The sequence below is a fragment of the Dasypus novemcinctus genome, chromosome 12, assembly GCF_030445035.2.
Source record: "Dasypus novemcinctus isolate mDasNov1 chromosome 12, mDasNov1.1.hap2, whole genome shotgun sequence".
Taxonomy (NCBI): Eukaryota; Metazoa; Chordata; class Mammalia; order Cingulata; family Dasypodidae; genus Dasypus; species Dasypus novemcinctus.
In genome coordinates this window covers 107,112,873-107,133,426 of record NC_080684.1, presented here as the reverse complement: position 1 = coordinate 107,133,426, position 20,554 = coordinate 107,112,873, and the positions used below count along the sequence as shown (strand labels likewise).

The window sequence follows — 20,554 nt, the reverse complement described above, 5'->3', positions numbered from 1 at the left end:
ATTATATACTAAGAGGTACCACAGCTCCGTTTATGGACTGGTTTCTAACTTGCTCGAGTATTGAACGTGGCTGTGGTTCCACTCACGAGGAGAGGGACCAACCTTATATAACTCAAAGGAAGATGGGGGACAAAAAATACATAAAATGCCCTTGGCTTTTAAAAACCGACTGCCGACCCTGCAGTGGCAGATTACAATGATAGCAAAACAAAACTTCATAGCAGCAAGCCGCCGGTTCACACGCGACGAAGGGGCCGATGCGGGCAACTTGTCCCTTCTTCCACTCAATCTGCTGTTCCTTCCTTTTGCTCTTCCTGCTTTGTGGTTGCCAGCGCTTCAACCCATTGTGTGGGCTCAGCTTTTCTCACGGTGATCTCAGTCGTGGTTGCAGCCATAGACACGTAACTTCGCCTTCCATCAGGTGCACCCCATCATTTCACACTCTGATAAAATTCTTTTTCTCCTTCAAATACAACGTGCACATTTAACAATGGACTATTTGCTTCTACTTGACCAAGTTCTGGACGTGAGTTTTCGGCACGTGTTGAAATGGTGACTTCACCACACTCTGCGGCCCATCGTGTCTATGTGGAACAACTTTCCCCAGCATCCTGTTTAGCCCATATGTGTTCTCCTGTGGTACAGCCCTCTTGGGATAAAAATGTATTAAATCATAAGTTTTTCTTTAACAACAGCTCCAGGATCCCATCCCTTCACGATTGACACAGCTTTCTTCTAGACTCTGTAGACCCTGATACGTTTTTGAACATCCTCCATTTTTACTTGATGTCCCAATCTTCATTTCAGCACTGTACTCCTCCTTATCTTCTTCAGTCCCCAATGACAGTTTATCAAGTGCTTGTTTTAGGGAGGCAGATACTTTTAATTCCAAGTTTGGCATTGGTTCATCTGGGCTTGGCCTTTTCCTTGCTTCTCTCGTCTCAGTCGTCTTGACTTCAGGTTTGACTGGCTCCAGTGGCTCCTCTCTATTAGGTCTACCTTTTGTACAGCCTACAATGCTGAAAAAAAATCTGTTGCTGTTCTCTTACACAAAGACCAACCCCATCGGGAAAGATGGGAACTCCCGGGTGCCATGTGCAAGTTCATTGGAACTGGTCTCAGGATAGACGTGCTGGCCACTGCCCCGGTTGCAGCACAGCAGGGCATTTCTCTTCCCAGCATTACAGGGAAGGCCCAAACTCCTGGAAACCACAGGAGGATGCGTTTACAGCTTCTCTATCACAAGCACCAGGTGTGACGGCTGACGTGGCTCCCGTTGCCGGGAAGAGCCCCTCCTGCTTCAGGAACTGGGAGGTTATTTTCATAGCTATCTGCTCCCGCTTGAGTACTGATGTTAGAGTTTTTCTTTCCATACTCACTGCCGATCATGCCCCCCACCCTGCGCCTGGGCTGTTGTTTTTCCGGGATCAAGTGCCATATCTGTCCTGTGGGACAGTATTAGTCAGGGCAAGTCAGGCTAGCTGCTATAACAATAACCCCCATCCCAGGGAATTAACACAACGTGGACACATTCCTCTCCCACATCACAATTCATCAGTGGTGATGGATTCCCTCTGCTCATTGTATCATTCATGTCCCAGCCTTCTGCCATCCAGCAGCCCCCCTCGGCGCCCTGGAGGCCTTTAGACGCGCACCCAGCCAGCACAGAGGCACGCGGGGTATTTTTACGAACATGTTTGTCCCGGGAAGGCACTCCATTTGTGCATCCACTGAGTGTGTATGTTACGACCTCACGAATTCCGCCAGCCCCACCTAGCTACCCTGGAGGGGAGCCTTCATCACGCGGGGAGCCCTGGAGGCAGCGTGAACGGGGTTTGGTGAGAGCAGAATCACCCTGACTCCCAGGCCATCTGGGAAATCCCTTTTCTCGTTCCCTGAGCCACCTGGCTGCTCTGTGCTATTCCACCCATGAGATGCCCTCCCACCTCTTAATCAAATGGCTCTGTGCGTGGAATGAGGCAGGGGCATGCAGGCCAGTGGGGGACCGTGGCTCTGCCCCGCAGCCCCTCTGAGCTTGTTCTGTCGCTGTAAAGTGAGAGGGTGACGCCAGCCGGGGCGGTGGCCGAGAAAATGATGGGGAAGTCCACGGCGAGCTTAAACCCCGCGCCCTCGTCACAGTCCAGCGGGTGTTCACCAGGCAGCTGAGAGCCTCCCCGTCGAATGCCCCACAGCCTGGCTCCATCACAGAGGGCAGAGGGCAGGGGGCGGGGGCAAAGGGCAGAGGGCACCTCGTGGTCTTGGTGAGATGGTGCTGGCTCCTTCTGCCTGTTCACTGGGCTCCTGGGTACAGAGAAGAACACGACAGAGACCTCATGTGGCCGAAACCCCATTAGCCTAAACCCCGTTAGCAGCCTGCCCTGGAATCCTATCAGGCTCGGAATTTGCCCTCGCAGGCTCCCCAATCCTTCCCCGGGAACCCCAGAGCTGTCTGCCTGTCCGCTTCCTCGCTGGCTGCCAGCCGGGGCCCACTGTCCCTTCCTAGAGGCCGAGGGCATCCCCCCATGAGGACCCTCCATCGTGGGAGCCAGCTACATGTGCTGAACTCTTCTCGTGCTTCCGACCTCTCTGGCGTCCCCTTTTGCCACCAGCCCGAGAACGCTCTGCTCTTGCAGGGCTTGTGTGAGCAGACGAGGCCCGCCCCAAGCCCGCTGTCGGGGACCTACTTGCACGCGCAGATTCCCTTCCGCATGTGATGCGGCACTGTCGTGGGCACAGCTCTTGCCGTGCTCACCGGCCTGGCTCCCGGCACTGCCATGCCCCCTGCCCCGCAGGGCCCCCCTTGGCATCTGCCCCCCAGTGCCGCCAGCTTTCTCGCCGCCCACAGTGTGCCCTCATTGGACCCGGCATCCCCACAATGGGATGTGGGTGATTTAACCAGTGCCCCCCTCTCTGCATGGCACAGGCCCCATCTCCCAGAGGGAGTCCACGTGCTGGGCCTCGCGGGCCTGGGTTCGAATCCCGGCCCCCCTCCTGCCAGCTGCGCCCCGCCGTGGCTAAGGCAATCCTTCTCTCCCTCCGTTTCTCCGTCTGCTCAATGAGTGCCATGGTGCCGTTTCTCAAGATTGTCCCAGGACAGGCCCCGTGCCATCAGAATTGGAGCCGGCAGGGTGCCAGTCAAGCCAGAACGAGGTGTGGTTGACGCTGGAGTTGGTGGGTTGAGGTCAAGTCAAGGTTCAAAGGGGTCAAGGTCAGGCCCCTGCCCTCCCCATTGCAGGTCTGGGATGCCAGTTGCCTTCTGGCCCCAGGAAACAAAGAGGAAAATCATTCATTCACTTGACAATCGTGTACTAAGCCCACTGTAGGCCATGTTCTGTGTCAGGCCTTGGGGACAGAGCAGTAACCAAAGCAGACGTGGCAATGGCCCCATGGAGGCTATAGGCTGCTGCAGAGCCCACAAACAAATAACGGCAGACGATTCTCAGAGGGTCACGAAGGGAACAGCAGAGCCTTACAATAGAGAATTCTGGTGAGTGTGTCTGTGGGGAGAAATGTGGGGCCCCCTCCTATGGAACGTTAAGCTGAGACCACGGAGAGCCAGGGCAGGCGGCACATGCAAAGGCCCCGGGGCAGGGTCCCAGTTTGCCAGGGCTGCTGTAACAAGGTACCAGAGATTAATCGGCTTAAACAATAGGAATTTCTCGTCTCGCAGTTTTGGAGCTAGAAGTCCAAAATTGAGGTGCCCGCAGGGCCGCCGATTCCCGGCGGTGGCCTGCTGGCACCCATCACATGGCCGGCTCTCTCCCCGTCTCTCTCCTGTGTCCCGAGTTCCTCTGCTTGTAAGGACCCCAGTCATATCGGATTAAGGTCCGCCTGATTCGGTTTGGCCAATACTGCACAGACAGGAACCACCTTGGTGTGTTCAAGTTACAGAAGGAAGGATGCAGGGGATGGAGAGGAGAGAAAAAGGAGGCACGCGCACGAGATGAGGTGGGGACACAGGCAGATACCAGCAGAGCCCATTCTGGAAGGCCGGGGGAGGACTTAAAGTTTATTCAAAGAGCAGCGGAGATCCAGAGAGGGCACAAGCAGGAGCAAGGGCCTGCCTGGGCTCCTGTTCACAGCTTCTGGCTGCCACGTGGAGCATGTTGGGCAGAGGGTCGGGAGAGGAGGCAGGGATGGCTTTCATCTCCCCGGATAAGCCGCTTTCATCTCAGCGGGCGTTCACGGTGGCTGGGACCAGTGGGGAGGGGCCCGGGATCGAGCCTGGAACCAGGACCAAAGCATTTGTGAATGAATCCGATAGGGGACGGGAGAACAGGAGGACTTGAGCACGGCTCCCCAAACGCCAGCGTGAGCAACCGGGGAGAGGCTGACTTAGGGCGGGGAGCCAAGTTTCCGACCCCAGGAACAGTGTCGCGCTCCGCAGGGAAGCCCGTGCTGAGTAGATTTGCTCACGCGGAGACACGCGGGCAAGGTCGGCAGACCGTGTGCAGGTGGCGGGCTCTGGGCTGGCCCTGCCCCTTTGTGCCCTCGCTGCCCCGCAGTATGCCAGCACCCAAGACGTGGACCGTGTCTGGCTGTCTCCCTCTGCATCCCAGCACTGAGCTCCCAGCTGGAACATCACAGGTGCCGAGTCAGTGCTTGTTCTACAAGAGGACAAACGAACCCAGGGCACGGGGAGGGGGTAGTCCCTGGTCCATCTGGCCCTAGGAGGACTTAGGGGGCCCATGCAGTGTAGCAGATGGAACAGGGGTGGCACCCGTGACTGTTCACCACACGTGAGCTGTTGTTATTATTGTTGTTGTTCTTGCTAATCCCATGCCCAGACGAAACATCCCAGCATTGCCACTCCCAGGTGCTCCTTGCTAAGATATCGGAAGAAACTCTTGCTCCCAAGGAAACTCTGATTCTTCATTCCTTTTACAATCCTAGGTCTAGGGTGACTGTCCCAGTTTGCCCTGGACTGCAGTGTTCCTGAGATGTGGAACTTTCAATGCTAAATGTCCCAGGCAAACCCTACCTAGATCTGACTCCATCTCTCTCTAGCCACACTGGTCAAATGGGGCTGCTTGCGGCTTTCTGCCATAGAATCCATCCATCCATCCATCCATCCATCCATCCATCCATCCATCCATCCAACCATTCTGCCATCCACCCATCCATCCATCCAACCATTATTCCATCCATCCATCCATCCATCCATCCACCCACCCACCCATCCATCCATCCAACCATTATTCCATCCATCCTTCCATCCATCCACCCACCCATCCATCCATCCATCCATCCAACCATTCTTCCATCCATCCAACCATTATTCCATCCATCCATCCATCCATTCATCCATCCATCCATTCTTCCACCCACCCACCCATCCATCCATCCATCCATCCACCCATTATTCCATCCATCCATCCATCCAACCATTCTGCCATCCACCCATCCATCCATCCAACCATTCTTCCATCCATTCAACCATCCATCCACCCATCTTTTACTCACCAAACCATTCCCAAGCCCCTGCTCTGAACCAGGGGACGTGGAGCTGAGTCATAAGCCATATGCAGCCCTAGCCTTGGGAGCTGCCAGCCAGCAGGGTGCTTAGCCAACATGGACAAACTAAATTGGAAACCTGTCCATGCTCCTGTTGCTCTCAAGGTCAAGCCCAGGGTTCTTGGAGGGTATTCAAGGTTCCGCCTCTACTCACAGCCTTCCCTCCAGCCACAATGAGCAGCCTGACCTTTCACCAAAGGGATCATGCTCTTCCAAAGCTCAGCTCCATGCAGGCCACCTCCTCCAGGAGGCCCTCCGAACTCAAAGAAAGCAGAGTCCAGATGGAGGCAGGTGCTTAGTGGAAGAGAGGGTCCCGGGGCCACTGCAGTTGGCCTACGGTGTAGGTGGGCTTCAACTGCTCCCTTGGCTCCCATCCTACACTCCAAGTAGAGCCCCCCAAGAGGCTCCTGACCCCCCTCACTGATTCAATTGGGGATTCGTCCTGCTTAAGGCCACCTCATGCTCACACCCACCCCACGGTCAGCTCCCCTCTGCCCTCGGAAATGTGGAGTTGGTGGGGGAGGGGAGAGGACACATGGCCTGACAGGGGGGTCTGACTCTGGGCTCATCTTGCCCAGTGACACCCTAAGCTCAGGAGCCAAAACTCAGCCATGGGGTCAACAAGGCAAGGCCAGGGAAGCAGATTTGGCCCAGTGGTTAGGGCGTCCATCTACCACATGGTTCAAACCCCAGGCCTCCTCGACCCGTGTGGAGCTGGCCCATGCGCAATGCTGATGCGCGCAAGGAGTGCCGTGCCACGCAGGGTGTCCCCCGTGTAGGGGAGCACCACGTGCAAGGAGTGCGCCCCGTAAGGAGAGCCGCCCAGCGCAAAACAAAGTGCAGCCTGCCCAGAAATGGTGCCACACACATGGAGAGCTGATGCAGCAAGATGACACAACAAAAAGAAACACAGATTCCTATACCGCTGACAACAGAAGCGGACAAAGAAGACGATGCAGCAAATAGACACAGAGAACAGACAACCAGGGTGGGGAGAAATAAATAAATAAATCTTAAAAAAAAACCCTGTAATTTAAAAACAAACAAAAAAACAAGGCAAGGTCACAGTTGCATGCTTGTACACTATGGCTTGGACACTGCCTGAGTGTCTTACAGGGGTTATCCATTTCAGTGTCCCAACAACTCTATTTAGCTGAAAGGGTCAGGTGCTTTCCTAAGCTCACACAGCTAAGGAGTGTCAGAGCTGGCTCCAGGGTCCGTGCTCGTCACCCTGCAGTCCTGCCCTCCTCCCAGAGGCCAGGATCAACAAAGCATGGAGCCGGCAGAGGCCCAGAGTGGGGGGCTGTGGTTGCGACCTGGGCCAGCCTGCACCCAGGAGCAGTCTGTTCCTGAGGACCCCACCCGACAAACCCCCAGTTGCTGTGTACCTACCAAAGTCCCTGCTGTCTCTGGAAGTTTCCTGCAGTAAGAAAGTTCTTTGGGTGGATTCCCAGTCTTGGGTCTGCAACTTTTGCACACTGCCTGCCACATCTGCCCTCTGGGACCACCAGACCCACCTTCCCACAGGGACCGCAGCCCAGCCCAGGTCTGTACTGGACCTTAGCAGAACCCAGCCTGGCACCAGCCCGAGCGCCAGCAAGATGGGGCCTGGGACGGTGGGCAGCTCATGCTGCACCAGCCCTTCCCTGATCGCAGCTGAGCCTGGTCTGGGGTTTTGTGTCACCTGCCCCTGCAGGAGTACAGCTGCTTCCCTAGGCCAGGTTCAGCTTCACGGAGCCCAAAGATGGCCCAAGAGCCAGGCTGGGGACGGGCCGCAGGTACAGCCACCTGCCGCCTAGGTGTGTGTGGGAGGGAGGGAATGCTCACCCAGTTCTTCCCACCCCAGACCTCCCCCAAACTTGGAGTCATGCAGGGACCCTCCTGAGGAGCAGGTGAAAATCTGGACCCTGCCCGGCAAGCACTTGCCCAGGCTGGGGCGAGCGTGGGTGGCAGAGCCAGGCCTCGCCCCTGGCCCGGGACACTTGTTCCGCCGGAACCTTCCGCCCGGCGCCGCCTCCTTCCCGCGGCCGGCAGGGGGCAGCATGAGGCCAAGCCGTCGTCCTTCCTTGAGTCGCAGCGCGGCTGTTCCTCCGGCTCTCCCAGGGAAACTGAGGCACAGAACCGGTGAAAGACCCGCGGCTTCCCTCCCGCCGGCAGTAACCTTCACCTCACCTGTCGGAAACCAGCCCGACCTCGGGACGCAGGAGCAGCGCGGGGAGGGGTCGCTGCGGCCCGGGGCGGCGGCGGGCGCGGAGGTGCGGAGGCGGAGAGGCCGCCCCGGGGCGCCTCGGGGTTCAGGCCTCGACCCGGTTCGACAGCTCCCGGCGCAGCGCCCGTGTACGGCGCCGAGACGGAGGCTGGTGGCGGGGCGGGGTGACCCGCGCGGGGGCTGGGGGCACCGCCCGCCTCGCAGCGCGGGGTCTGGCCACGCGCGCCCCGGCCAGGCCCCGGCCGCCCGCGCCCCTCCACCGCGCGCGCCCGCAGTTCCGCCCGAGCGTCGCGCCGCGTGGCCGCCGGGTGGCAGCATCCGCCCGCGCGCCAGCGCCTCCCGCGGCTCCCCCAGCCCCCGCCGGCCCGCCCCGGGCTCCGCCAGCGCCTCGGGCCGCCGGGGCCCGGCCCAGACCTCCTGGTTCCCCGGGCTTAGCACGCCCCCCGCCCCCCGCCCCCGCAAATAGGGCGACATCTGGGTGCTGGTGCACAGAGGGCGTGGGGGCGGGGCCGCCGTTGCCATTTCTCTTCTTCCTGTGCCTCAGTTTCCCTGCCTGCGTGCATCTCCAGTCCCTTTCATCTGTGAGCCCCCCGCGTCCGCTCCACGCAGCTGCACCGGCCCCCTCCGATCGAGGGGACGAGGAACGGCCCGGGCCCGGGTCTTGGCAAAGTTCAGGGGATTTGAAGGGATTAGGAGGGGATCAGGGGCAGGGGGTCGGGAGGGCCTGGGGGGGAGGGTATGGGGGCGGGTGGGCGCCGAGCTCAGAGGGCGCTTGGCGAGTCTGGACCAGGCGTGGCCAGAAGCCCCCCACCCCTACCCGCACACACACCCACGCCCACCCCGCCGTCCTCTGGGACTCCCCGCTCTCCCCCCGGGTCTGTCGCTCTCCCCCATCTAGCACGGCTCTGAGGCGGTCAAGACTGCGAGCGCGCGGAACCGGAGGGGAGCGGGCCGAGCGGCACTCAGGCCACCTGTCACCCGCCCGCTGCATCGGGGCAGGAGCTTCCGAGCAGTGGGATCTGCAGCGCCGGGCGCCCACTGCCCGGGACTGAGCCAGGCCCGGTCTGCTCGGGGCACGCAGGGCACGGCGGCCGAAGTGACCTCGCGCTCTGGGAGCCGAGCACCGAGCCGGAGCCGAACACTGAGCTGGCGCCGAGGGGAGATCGCGCAGACCAGGGGACCTGGTGGTGGAGTCAAGGCAGGCTGGGAGACATCCCCTGGGGCCAGGGAAGCCCCCTTAGTATCCCTTCCACTCGCCCCCTTCCTGGCGCTTGGTGGAACAGCTTCTGCAGGAGGTCATTCGAGCCATCCCCCTGCTTCTGGCCAGGCCGGTCTGCCTGTCCCCCTTCCCTGTCCCCAGGCTGGGATGGCCTCCTCTGTCAGTGGTGCTGGTGGGCGGGGGTCGCTGGGTGCTGGGGAGGGGGGCTCTGGGTGAGGTCTGCTGGGAGGCATTAAACCCAGGGCTGAGGGTGTGGCCCCGGAGGCCCCCACGCGGATAATTGCTGGGAGGAGGGGGAGCGGCCGAAGATGGCGAGGGGCGTGGGTGGTCTGCGCCCCACTAGAAGTCAAGAGGCCATCACGACCGGTACTGGTCGTCCCCCCTCCCCCCAAGCCCCCGACCCTGCGAGCGCAGAGGAGCTCCGGCCCCTCCGCAGGTGTCTCTCTCCAGGCGCGCGGTCCCCACGCCCCGCCCCCCGTGCACCCAATTCTCCCCCCGCCCCCAGCCCAGTCCCCGGAGGGCCATCCAAAGGGAGAGATCCTGGGGAGGGGGGCCCGGGAGGTGGATGCGTTTGTGTGTCACGGGGGAGGGAGGAGAAAAGGGAGGGCAGAGCCGGGGAGCGGCGGAGAGAGAGCGCGCGGCGAGCGAGGAGGGCGGGCGGGAGGCGGGTCCTGCTACCTGGGGCGCGCTCGCTCGCTCGCGGCTCGCCCGCCGCGGCGCGAGTCACCTGGGAGGCGGGCAAGTGCGGACACATTGGCCGCCGCGGCGCTCGGCGAAGCGCGCCCGGCCCCAGGCGGCTGCGCCCAGTGCAGGCAGCGCCGCCCGCCGCGCCCGGGACCCCCGCCCGCGCTCGCAGGGCCCGGCGCTCGCTCGGCCCGGCTCCCCGGTCGCCGCCCCCAGCCCGGGTCACTCTCCGGCCGCACGCGGCGGCGGCGGGGTCCCGGAATCACCATGGTGGCCGCGCGCGCCGAGCGCCCGCGCGTCGCCGGCCGCCCGAGCCGCAGCGCCGGCTGAGCGCGGTCCCCGGCAGTCCCCGGGCCCCGCCCGGCCCGCGCGTCCCCTCCGGCCGCCGCTGTCTATGGCGCAGCCCCCCTCCCTGGATCATGCACAGAAACTTTCGCAAGTGGATTTTCTACGTGTTTCTCTGCTTTGGCGTCCTCTACGTGAAGCTCGGGTGAGTGGCCCCGCGGCCGGGGGCGGCGACCCGGGGGCCCGGCGACCCCGCGAGGACGGGAGACGCGAGGGGGCGCGGGCGGCGCTCGGGGCTCCGGGCTCGGGCGGCGTGGGGCACCCCCGCGCCAGCCTCGCGGACGCGCAGCCGAGGCCCGCGGGGCGCCGGGGCTGGGGGGCGCCCAGCCCGGGCCGGGGGGGCCGAGCGGGCGCGGGCGGCGGGCGGCGGGTAGCGGCGCGGCCGGGCGGCGCCTTCACCTGCTTGGGCTCCGGGCCCGGGGCAGGGACGCGCCTCTTCCTCCCGGGCTGCGCCGGGCGCCGCGCCCGGGCCCAGCGCTGACCGCGCGGAGGGCGCGGCGGGGCGGGGGGCGTCGGGGGGCGCCGCGGGCGGGGAGGGGGGCGCGCGCCCCGGACACGAGCGCGCAGGCCCGGGCGCCCGCCGCGGCCCGCGGTCCCTATCCATCACCTGCAAGTGTTGAAATTCCCTTGACAACCCGTCGGGCTGGCTCGGGCTGGGCCGCGGGCTCGCCCCGGGCCCCGCGCCCCCGCCCGCGCCCGGCCCCGGCCCCTCGCGCTGCGCTCCCCCTGGCGCGGGCCGCGCTCGCCTGCTCGCCGCCGTAGCTGTTCTGAGTCGTATTTCCACATTCCTGAAGCCGGCCGAGTCCTTACCTGTTGAGCCGCGATCTCCTTTAGACAGAAGCTGTCTCGGCCGTGCTCGAGGTGGGGGTGGGGGCCCGGGGGGGCTGCCGGGGTGGGCGGCGCACCTCGCTCGGGGCGCCCACCACCCCGGGCCGGCCCCACGCCCCTCGCCCCTGCGGGGATCCGGGCCACGCCGCGCCCTGCGCGCCTACTGTGCGGTCGGCAGAGAGGCCGGGTTCCCGCAGAGGGCCGAGCCCCCAGCACACCTGCGGGGTGCGGGGCCGGGAGCCGCCGGCTCCTCTCGAGAGGGAGAAGCGCCGCGGAGAGGCGCTGCGTCCATCGCCCCTCCCTCCATTCTCCCCTCTAGCCGTTTTCCAGATGGAGAAACTGAGGCCAGGAGCCGGGGAGGGGCGGGGGGCTGCAGAAGCAGCCCTGGAAGCTGCGGCCTGGCTCAGCCCCGCAGGTCGGGGCAGGCGGCCAGCGGGCGGCTGGTGGCACCGTTTTTTGCGGGTCTGTGTCCCTGGCTGTTTTGTTACGGAGGCGAGGACTGTTGTACTGAGCGCGCCGGAGGCAGGATGGGGAGGCCACTGTGTTAGGGACTTTAAAGTAACCCCTGCAGTGACATGCCCTGGGACCCCCAAAAGAACCCCTAGCCCCGATGAACACTGTCCCTGCCACCTGGTTCTCAGCCTTGCCGCCTTCTCCCTCCTGCCGCCCTGGATCAGGTGCCTGTGCGCTCACCCGTGTCAGGGATTAGCACCTGGTGGCAGGGAGCTGTGTGTCATGTCTGCAGTGGGAGCAGAGCTCCGACTGGAGCCCGCTCGGGACCCCACGGCTGGCCCCTCTCCCTAACAACACACCTTCTCTAGGGGTTCTGGGAAAGCAGCCCCACCCTCCCAGCGGGGGGAGCTGGAGTGGGAAGAACTGGAGAACTACCCCCTCCTGGGCAGCAGCGGGAGAAGTCCATGCCCAGCCCGGGCTCCAGGTCAGCACGGCCGGCGGCGGTGGGCAGCTGCCTCCCGAGCTCCCCGTGCCTCTGTAAGTGGACCTCCCTGGGTCCCAGCTTCCCTCTCTTCGTGGCCCTGGCTCTGCCCCTGACGTGCCCCCTAAACTGCACACTCAAGAGGAAAGAGCGGCTTCCAGACGCCTCTGTGCAGCTGCGGCTGGGAAAGCCAAGCCCCGTTCTGGGGTCTGCTAAGTGGATGGGGAGGAGGGATTCAGCTGCCCCCTCCCCAAAGGCCCAGCTCCTGCCTGCACACAGGGTCCCCCTTGCACCCCTATGGGCGCTAAGGGGATCAGCCGGGCCCTGCTTTCTTTGCAAACGATCTCAGCGGCACAAGGGGGGAAGGAGGGGGCAGCTGGACCCAGAAGTGACCTAAGGGGGTAGAGGAGCTGGCAGCTCGGGGGATTAGGAAGGGGGTCCTGGCGGCTGAGTCAGGGGCTCTTCACCCCTGCCCGGTGGGTGGCGGATGAGCGCTTTCATTCCCTCATTTGAAAGCCTGGGGCTAACAGTAACCCCCGCCCCCCCACGCCCTGGCACTGTGCGATTAGTTCTGGGTTGCAGGGGGTGGGAGGCTTTGCCACAGGGGCCCTCCCAGTACACACCAATGGGCACCAGTCAAGCCTCCCCTAGGTCTCGGCACCGCAGACACCCTGGGGACTCCTCCAGCAGTGCATTCCAATGCGCCTCGGAATCCCAGGAGGTGGAAGGGAGGATTATCCGAGTGCCAACGGAAGTCAGAGCCTGCGTGCAGTGGGGGGATCCTGAGGGACCCCAGCCCCCAGGGCCCAGCCGGGGCGCTGCCTGTTCATGAATAGCCGCAGTAGAGCATGCAGCCGTCGGGCACACGCAGCCCTCTGCCTGGCGGCAGCTGCACATTCACAGCCCTGGGGGGAGCGGCCACACCAGCCCTCACAGCGCTGGGGGGCCTGGGACCGCAAGAACAGCTGCACCCTGGATTTTAAACAGTTTCAAAACAAGGCAGCCTCGGGGTGCTGCACTTCCTTGCAGAGGGCGCTTTTTGGACTGAGCAGCCCCCGAGCCCCAGCCAAGCCAGGGCAGGGAGGAGCTCTTCTGTGGTTCAAGATCAAGAACCAGTCTGGCCCCAGACCTGCCTCTGGGGCTAGGAGAGGGAGAGGGGCTGAGAGCCCCCAGTGAAAGGGAGGAAGGTGGAGGAGGCAGCGCCCGCCTCCTGGGTGGGTGCTGGGATGAATCTCCAAGGCAACTGGGGAGCTAGGAAGGCCATTCACCCGCTGGCCGTGTGGGCCACAGGGCGAGCTCGCCCTTTTTTGCCCTCTACCTGCTTTGTGCCTGTACTCCAATTTTCAGGGTCTACGCTGCACACACAGGGACGTCCTTAGGTAGCCAGGTCCCGCAGACCGCAGGAAGTGGGGCCCTAAACTTGTGCTTCTGGAGCTTAAAAAAATATTACTGGAAGAGGGAGGATTGGCCCTAAAGTCACGTGGGCGTGGATCTGCCCCTTCCCCACGCCCGGTTGCAACCAGCACCCCTAAGGTGAGCGGAAGGAGCAAGACGGGGGAGCCAGGGCCCGACCTCCGGGTGGGGCCAGGGCAGGACCCTGCAGACAACGGGTGCAGCGCCGGCCAGGGCGGTAAGGGCCTGCGAGCCACAGGCCACCTCGCCAAACCTGGGTGCAGGCACAGCCCCTCCCCGCGCCTCACCTGGGCGCCTACGCGGCCGCAGCACACGCAGGCACACACGAGCACGCGTGGCCGAGCACAGCCCAAAGAGGCGCTCGCAGGAGAAGCACACGCCGTGAGCGGTGCCCCCCGCGGTGCCTCCCCCATCCCCCAGGTGCACCCCGCAGAGCCAGGCAGGAGGGGGGCGGCTCGCTGAGGGGCGGCGGGAGGGGCCCGGGCCCGGGCAGCTCGTGCCAGCCCGGGGGCGGCTCCCGCCGCGCGCTCGGGTCAGCCTCCCCTTTAAAAAACCCGCCCGCGGAGGAGGCGGATGTAGGGGCGGCCCGTCCAATGGCAGCCGCGCGCCTCGGGAGGCTTGGAGACGTGAGCCAGAGCGAGCGACAGAGCCGGCTCGGACCGACCCACGGACGGAGGGCCAGACGGCGGCCGCGGCGGGCCCGCTGCCCCCTGCCCCGTCCCCGGCCCGCACTGTAGTCCCCGCGCTCGCCGCAGGCCGGGCCCCAGCGCGATGCGCAGCCCTGGCGACGGGGCACGGGCGTCCCCCGCGCCCGCGCGCCCCGGCCCTTAGCGCCCCGCGCCACCGCCCTGCCTCCGGGAGGGTCGCGGGGACCCCAGCCGCAGCTCGCCCGGGCGCCCGCCAGGCGCGCGGCCCACCATGCTCCTGCTGTCGCCGCGCCGCGCGCTCCTCTCCGTCTATTGCCCGCAGCTCTTTCTCATCCTGTCCAGCGGCAGCTACCTGTGAGTGCCGCGGGCGGCGCGCGGGTGGGCGGGTGGGGACCCCGGCCCGCAGCGCTGGAGTGAGGCGCGCAGGAAACGAGGGAGGCGCCCTGCGCGCGCGGGAGCCAGGGGCCTTTGGGTCGCCCGACCTGCCCAAGCCGCCGAGGTCGAGCACCTGGGGGGCGCCGGCGGCGGTGGGAAGTCCTGACTTGGAGGTCCGAGAAAGGGTGGCCCAAGAGCAGCGCGTCTGCCAGCGACAGTCCGCACGGAGCGCCAGGGCAGGAGAGCGCGCCGGCGGCGCGGAGATGCCCCACGCGCGCCAGCCGAATCCTGGGGCAGCGCGGGGACCTCTCCCCATAGGAGCCCACGCGTTGCCCACGGCCGGGTCACTCTCGGGAGAGCCGCACGCCTGCTGCCCCACGCGCGCACCGGCACACACGTGCACATTGCGCCCTGCCGAGGTGGCCCCGAGGTCGCTGCAGCTCCTCGCGTCTTGCAGTCGCGCTGCGACGCCTGACCCCGGTCCCCCGACTCCCCACCTGGAGGCGAGGGGCGCGCGCCGTGTGCGCACAGGGCCGCGGGGGGCCCCCCGAGGTTCGGGGCGAGGGAGCGCGCGGGGCGGGAGGGAGCCGGGGCAGTGCCTGCCGGGCCCGGGAAGCTCCGGGCAGGGGCCGGCCTGGCCCGGCGAGCCGAGGGGTGCGTTGGCGCAGCGGTGGCTTCGCCTGATTCCTAATGGGACGCATATGCGCTGGCCTCCATTTGAGAGAGAAGTTTGATTTATGGAGCTGCCGTTTGGGGGAGTTGAAGCTGGATGCTACTGATCAAACCTCCGAGCCAGCTCCCCTCCCCTCCCCCTGCCCCTCCTTTACACGCGGGCCACGTCCGGGGTCGCCTAACGCGGCCAGAGGGGGCAGCCGCCGCCTTCCCGCGCCCCGCGCCGCCCCTCCCCCGCGCCGCCGCAGTCCTAATAAGTCGCCGCACCCCCACCCCCTTTTAATAGAGACGCGGCCAATTTCTCCGCCAGCTCCTAGGAAATTACTATCCTACTAGTTTCCCTGCTATAAATAGTCGCGCATCTTGAAACAAAAGTTCGCCACCGCAGCCAGATGCTGCGAGGCCCGTGGTTTCCCGGGCTGTGGGACATAATTACAAGGTCCCGGCGCGGAGAGGAGAGCGCTCCAGGCCGCCGGCTGCCGCGGCGTGGCCCGGGGCGGGGGAGCGGCCGGGCCGGGCCGGGCGCGGGTGGGGTGGGGACCGCCTGGCCGGAGGGGACTCAGGCCCTGCAGCTGCGGCCGAGGGTCCTGCTTGCCGTGGCCGCCCTGGGAACATCATGGCCGGTGCCCAGAGGTCCGCGTCTCGCGGGAAGCCGGCCTCGAGCTCAGCCTTCGGCTTCGGGCACCTACGCTGCCCAGGAAGTCGTTTTTGGGGTGGGCTGGCTGGGGTTGAGTGTTAAAGGGGAAGCATGGGGGGTGGGAAACCCGGAGCCCAGGGTGGGGGCGGGGCAAGAGGCTGAGGCCGACAGGGGTCCCGCAGCTGGCCCAGGTGGGAGAGGGGTGCTGAGGCCGCAGTTGAGGGGGGCCCCGGGACCATGCCCCCTCACTCCTCTGGCAGGTGGGGCCAGCGCCCCTGTCCACGCCACACTTTCCTCTGGGGAGCCCAAAGGGAGCCCCGTTCCAGGCCGGCAGACCTGCCCTCTGAGCCCCCGGGGCCGCCCAGGAAGTGCACAGCCAGCTTCGGGGCGCAGTTCTCCGGTGGCACCGCCTCCGTAGACGTCTGGGCTGGGGCTGGGGTCGGCCTCAGCGCCCTCTGCCCGGTGCTAGTCCAGCCTGGCCTTCCTACCTGGGGCAGCAGTGCACGGGGGGCAGCCTTTCCTGGGCAGAGACCCCCTTGGACAGGTTCTGGGGTGAGAGAGCGAGGCCCCAGGGGTCTCTCGGGGCCCCGGCCCTGTGGATGGGAGTCTGGCAGGGGTGCGGTGGGTGGGAAGGGCCCGGCAGTGAGAGCAAAAGCACGTGCAGCAAGAGGATACTGTTTCGGGCGTCTCCGGCCCAATACCTGAACTCAGGTGTGGCAGCCAGTGGGAGGGGCTTTGAGAACTCTGAGAGGCTTTTGTGGTGGGCGTCAGGGTGCTCGCAAGAGTCAGCCAGGAGAGCTGAGGATGCCAGGTTGATGGGAGGGCTCCTGGGTGGAGCTTTCTTTCTGTGCCAGAGAATTTTCCAGAAGGCGTCCTATTGCTCTGGTCACAGACACGCGGTGAACAATGGATGCTGGCCCTTTCACCCGGCTGCCCTCCCTGTTCCCTGTCCCGGGCCGTTGTCCGGTGCAGTGAATCCCAGACGCGCGCTCAGCCCGGCTGCTGATCGGGTTGGACGGGTGTGCTGGCCTGGAAGGGCCCTGGGCCCGCTGGACGCCGAGCTCGGCCGCCCAGCCCTCCTCTGCGCCTCTGTTGTCAGAGCAGAGCTCCCAGGGCCGGTGGGGGTCAGCGGGGGCCCAAGAGCGGGCAGGTGGGGGCGGCCGGCCAGGGGGAGGGCCCGTGGCGCTGCGTCAGCCCGGCACGGGGGCCCGGCCGAGGCTTCGGGCCAGGGTCAGGCCGAGCTCCTGTCCCGGGCAGGTCCTTTCCGGTCGTGGCCTCCCTCGCCCCGTTGGTCAGATGTGGGGGCTGGCCGTGGCGACCCCCCCAGGTCTTCCGGCCCGAGCCTCTCAGGCCTCTCTGAGAGCCGAGTGAGTCATGGGTGACGGGGCCGTTACTCACCGACCACCTGGCTGTGGGGGGCCGGGGACGCGCTCACCACTGCCCTGCCGAGGCCAGGCCCTTTCCCGGCTCCGTTGCTGTGGCTTTGTTGGTTGTGCCAACCGCAGTCCCAGAAGCCCTGTGGGCATGACCCCCGGGGCGGGCGCTGAATCAGACCCGCTCTCTCGGCCTCACAGCCCGTGTGCAGCAGGATGGGGCCGCTGGTGCAGGCACCGACAGGTCACCTCCGGGACGAGCGGTTCCCAGCCTGGAGGGTCTGCATCTGTTCAGGTATGGGGTAAGCCTAGGGCCTCTCTGGCCCTCGGTCTCTTCATCGGTCACGTGGTGTCTGAGTTTCCTGCGCTGCTCTAGTGAAGCAGCCTGACCAGGAGGCTTCAGGCCGGAGGGAGTCGGCAGCTCGCAGGTCTGGGGGCCCGGACGCTTGGGGGTCCTTCCCGGCCTCTTTCCAGCTGCTGCTGGTCTTGGCGGTCGTCCTCGGGCTTGGCCTTCTCACCTGCGTCTGTCCGTGTGTCCCCTCTACTTCTCACGAGGACCCTGGACGTGTCGGATTAAGGGTTCGCCCTGCACCAGTTCTGACCCTATTGTAAGGAACTAATCCCACCCAAAATGACCCTCATTCCAAACCAGCCACGTTCACCGGTCCTGGGGTGAGGACGGTGACATTTCTTTTCAGGGGGCCAAACCCAGAACGCCTGGGACCAAGCTACCTCCCCTGCAGGTCAGCTGTGCATACGCTCCACCCTGCCTGGGTGTCTCCTCTGAAAGCGGGGTGAAGGGCGCTCAGACCTCCGTGGGGTGCTTTGAGAACTCAGCGTGACGGCGCAGGCAGCGCCCCACTGGGGGAGTTCCTTCCCAGCTCTCAGGAATGGGGGGCTGGCCAGCGGCGACACAGAGGGGCTCCAGGGCTGTGCATTTGGGAGGAAGGGGCATCTCGGAGGGCTTCCTGGAGGAGGTAACACCTAGACAGGGCTTCGAGGGATGGGTGGAAGTTGACCAGATTACGGACTAGGCACGAGTGCGGGGAGCTCCCTGGCAGAGGGGACCCGTCACTGTCACACGCCTGCCTCCGGGGCTCCTCCGAGGGAGCCTCACGGCAGCTTGCTGAGGTGGGCAGGCCGGGACGCCGGGGTCCAGCGAGGAGGCCCGCCCTTGAGGTCACCCAGCTGGCTGGCAGCTGAGCCGGGCCGGGAGCCCAGGGTCCCAGCCCTCCCACGCTCCGCTCCTCCCCCGGCCGAGTGGCTTGGCCGCTGCCCCTGGGAGGAAATGCTCCCTATGGGTGGTCCAGCAGGCGGGGAACCCCGGGTCTCGGGGGTCCTCAGGGCGGTCGAGGCAACGCCAGGAGGTGTTTCGGGGGGAGGGGCAGGCCGCGAAGGGGGTGATTTGGATGCGCCCGTCCGTGTTTCCCGCTCCCTCGTCCGTGCAGCTTCCTGGGCCCCTCTGCCTAACCGGGCACCCAGGCCCACCCCTGAGCCCGCGCCAGCCCTGGGAGGCAGGTGGGAGGCCCGGGGCGCCTGCTGGGCCTGGACCCGGGTCCCGCCCTCTGGCCGTCCTGGGCAGCACCTGTGGGTGGTGGTGGCCCGGCAGGGCACGGCCGCAGGCCCCCCGTCAGCCGGGCTTTGAGGGTACCGGGAACAGGGGCCCCCGCGTGCGGGCTCCGGGGATCGCCTGACCTCTCGGGGCCTCTCTCCCGCTTTGGGAGGTGGGGGGCTCCGGCCGGGTCCCCGACCCCCGCTCTGCGTGGCCCCGGGTCCGGCTTGGGCAGGGCTCGGCCCCCACCACCCCCGAGGGGCCGGCAGGCCGGGGCCCTCCCTTGTCAGATGAAACCCCGGCCCGGCCGAGGGCTCCCTCAGCCTGATGAAAGGGTCATTGTGTGGCCTGGGCCGCCCGCTGGCCAAGGACAAAACCGCCGTTTGTCCTCCTTCCCCGGCGTGGGGCTGGGGGCCTCCCCTGGGGCCGGCTGGCCGGGTGGGGGTGGGCACAGGTGCACTGCGCTCCTTGCTCTCCTTCACTGTCTCCCAGGCCCCCCGCTGCCCCATCCTGAGTCCCACCCCGCGAGCGCGGTCCCCAAGGCCGGGGCGGCGGTGGCGGCAAGGCAGTGAGCTCCCTGGCCAGGGAGGGGTTCAAGCGGATGAAGGAGGGTGAGGGACCCCCGGGTGGGGGCAGCCCCATGATGTGGCTGACCCATTCCCTGGACGAGGAAGCTGGCACCCCGAGAAGCCACCCACAGACCTGGACCCGGAACGCCTGGCCCCAACCCCACCCCTCCCCCAGCCCCAGTCCACAGCAGGGGGGGGCTGCCGGGGTGCCCCAATCCTGGCCTCGAGGGGCTGAGGCTCAGAGAGCCGCAGCCCCTGCAGCCCGCAAGCACCCGGAGCAGGGCCCTGGCCCCAGGTGGCCAGCAGCCCCCGGCCCCCACCCCCGGCCCCCACCCCGGGTCCTGTCCCTGCAGGCACCTGCGGGCCTCGGGCCCTTGCCTCGGGCCCTTGTTGGAACGCCCCCTCCACGGGGCTCCCACCCCACGCTCCTGCCCCTTCTCAAGCCCCCTGAGCTCGAGGTCCTCCAGTGCACCCAGCTGGAGCTGCGGAGGGAAGGAGCCTGGGGTCCCGGTCGGGGGTCTCTGCTGCTCTCCCTGCACTGGCTGTCGGTGCACCCGGGGTGTCGAGGGCGGGCGTGGAGGGGCCCAGAGCAACAGCCTTGGGCGCAGAGCAAGTGGCAAAGCACACGGAAAAGCCCTTTGGAACAGCGGGGTCCTTCCCGCGCACTGTCCACCCCCCTGCCCTCCTGGGAGGCTGGACCCCTGTGCCCGGAGGTGCGCGCCTGCGTCCCTCTCCTCCCCGCTGTCAGGGCAGGGGAGGGGCCAAGGTCCGCGCAGGCAGCCGGGGCTGGTGAGGCCCGATGAGCCCGGAGGGCAGCCCGGGGCCGCCTGGCACCTCTGGCCGATGGGGCTCGCCCTCCCGCCCTTGGCCTTGCTGTGATCTGACCTGGGCTGAGAAGCCGGTCAGTCCGGCAGGCGGGAAGTGTCTGCTGACCCAGAGTCCCCAGGCCGTGTCGAGAGCAGGCTCAAGGCGTCAGGGCGCCTCCAAGTTTCGGTGGGTGTGGGGGAGCGAGAGGCCCTGGGACCCCGGCCCGGCCCTGCCTGCTGGGACCAGGCCCGGGAGCGCTGGGGCCACCTCGAGCTGGGGGAGAGGGCGGCCCAGGCGGGTGGCCGAGAGCTCTGCGGGGGGCACGGGCGGGGCAGCCTGGACCCAGCGCCGGCCGATCCAGGACGTGGGGCCACCCCGGTCGTCCCCCTCGCCAGGCCTCAGTGCCCCACCTGGGCCCTGCTGCTCTCGCGGGGCACCCCACAGCCCTGCCTCCCCGCTGCTCTGAGCTTGCTCTTCCCAGGGACAGCGCCCACTGCGCACCGGGGCCCAGGGCCGGGGCTGGCTGTGCCCGCGTACGCGGCGGGGGAGGGCAGGCCCTTGGGACCAGGTTCCTGGCAGCCGGCAAGCCCCTTCCCTCCCCTCCCCCACACCCCTCCCCCTCCCCATCCCACCCACCCATCTGTACAGAGCCCTGTGGCCCCACAGCAGCAGCGAGGGCGCCCAGGCAGGCTGCGCAGGGAGACCCTCTGCCAGCGGGAGGGAAGGGACGGGCGGTCCTGCTGGCCCACCAGCCTGCACCAAGGTGGGGGCGTCTG

The 20,554-nt window shown here is 66.1% G+C and overlaps 1 protein-coding gene and 1 pseudogene across 1 annotated transcript in view; one reads left to right on the top strand and one right to left on the bottom strand.

Annotated features, from left to right (window-relative positions):
* Window positions 1–214: 214 nt before the first annotated feature.
* LOC101428998 (cysteine and histidine-rich domain-containing protein 1-like) lies at window positions 215–1,438 on the bottom strand (annotated as a pseudogene).
* Window positions 1,439–9,935: 8,497 nt separating this feature from the next.
* WNT7B (Wnt family member 7B) overlaps window positions 9,936–20,554 on the top strand; it is a 49,477-nt gene continuing 38,858 nt past the window's right edge. The window contains exon 1 of the mRNA XM_058308931.1: window positions 9,936–10,116. Coding sequence (XP_058164914.1) covers window positions 10,046–10,116 — 71 coding nt within the window. The 5' untranslated portion in view covers window positions 9,936–10,045. The remainder of the gene's footprint in view (window positions 10,117–20,554) is intronic.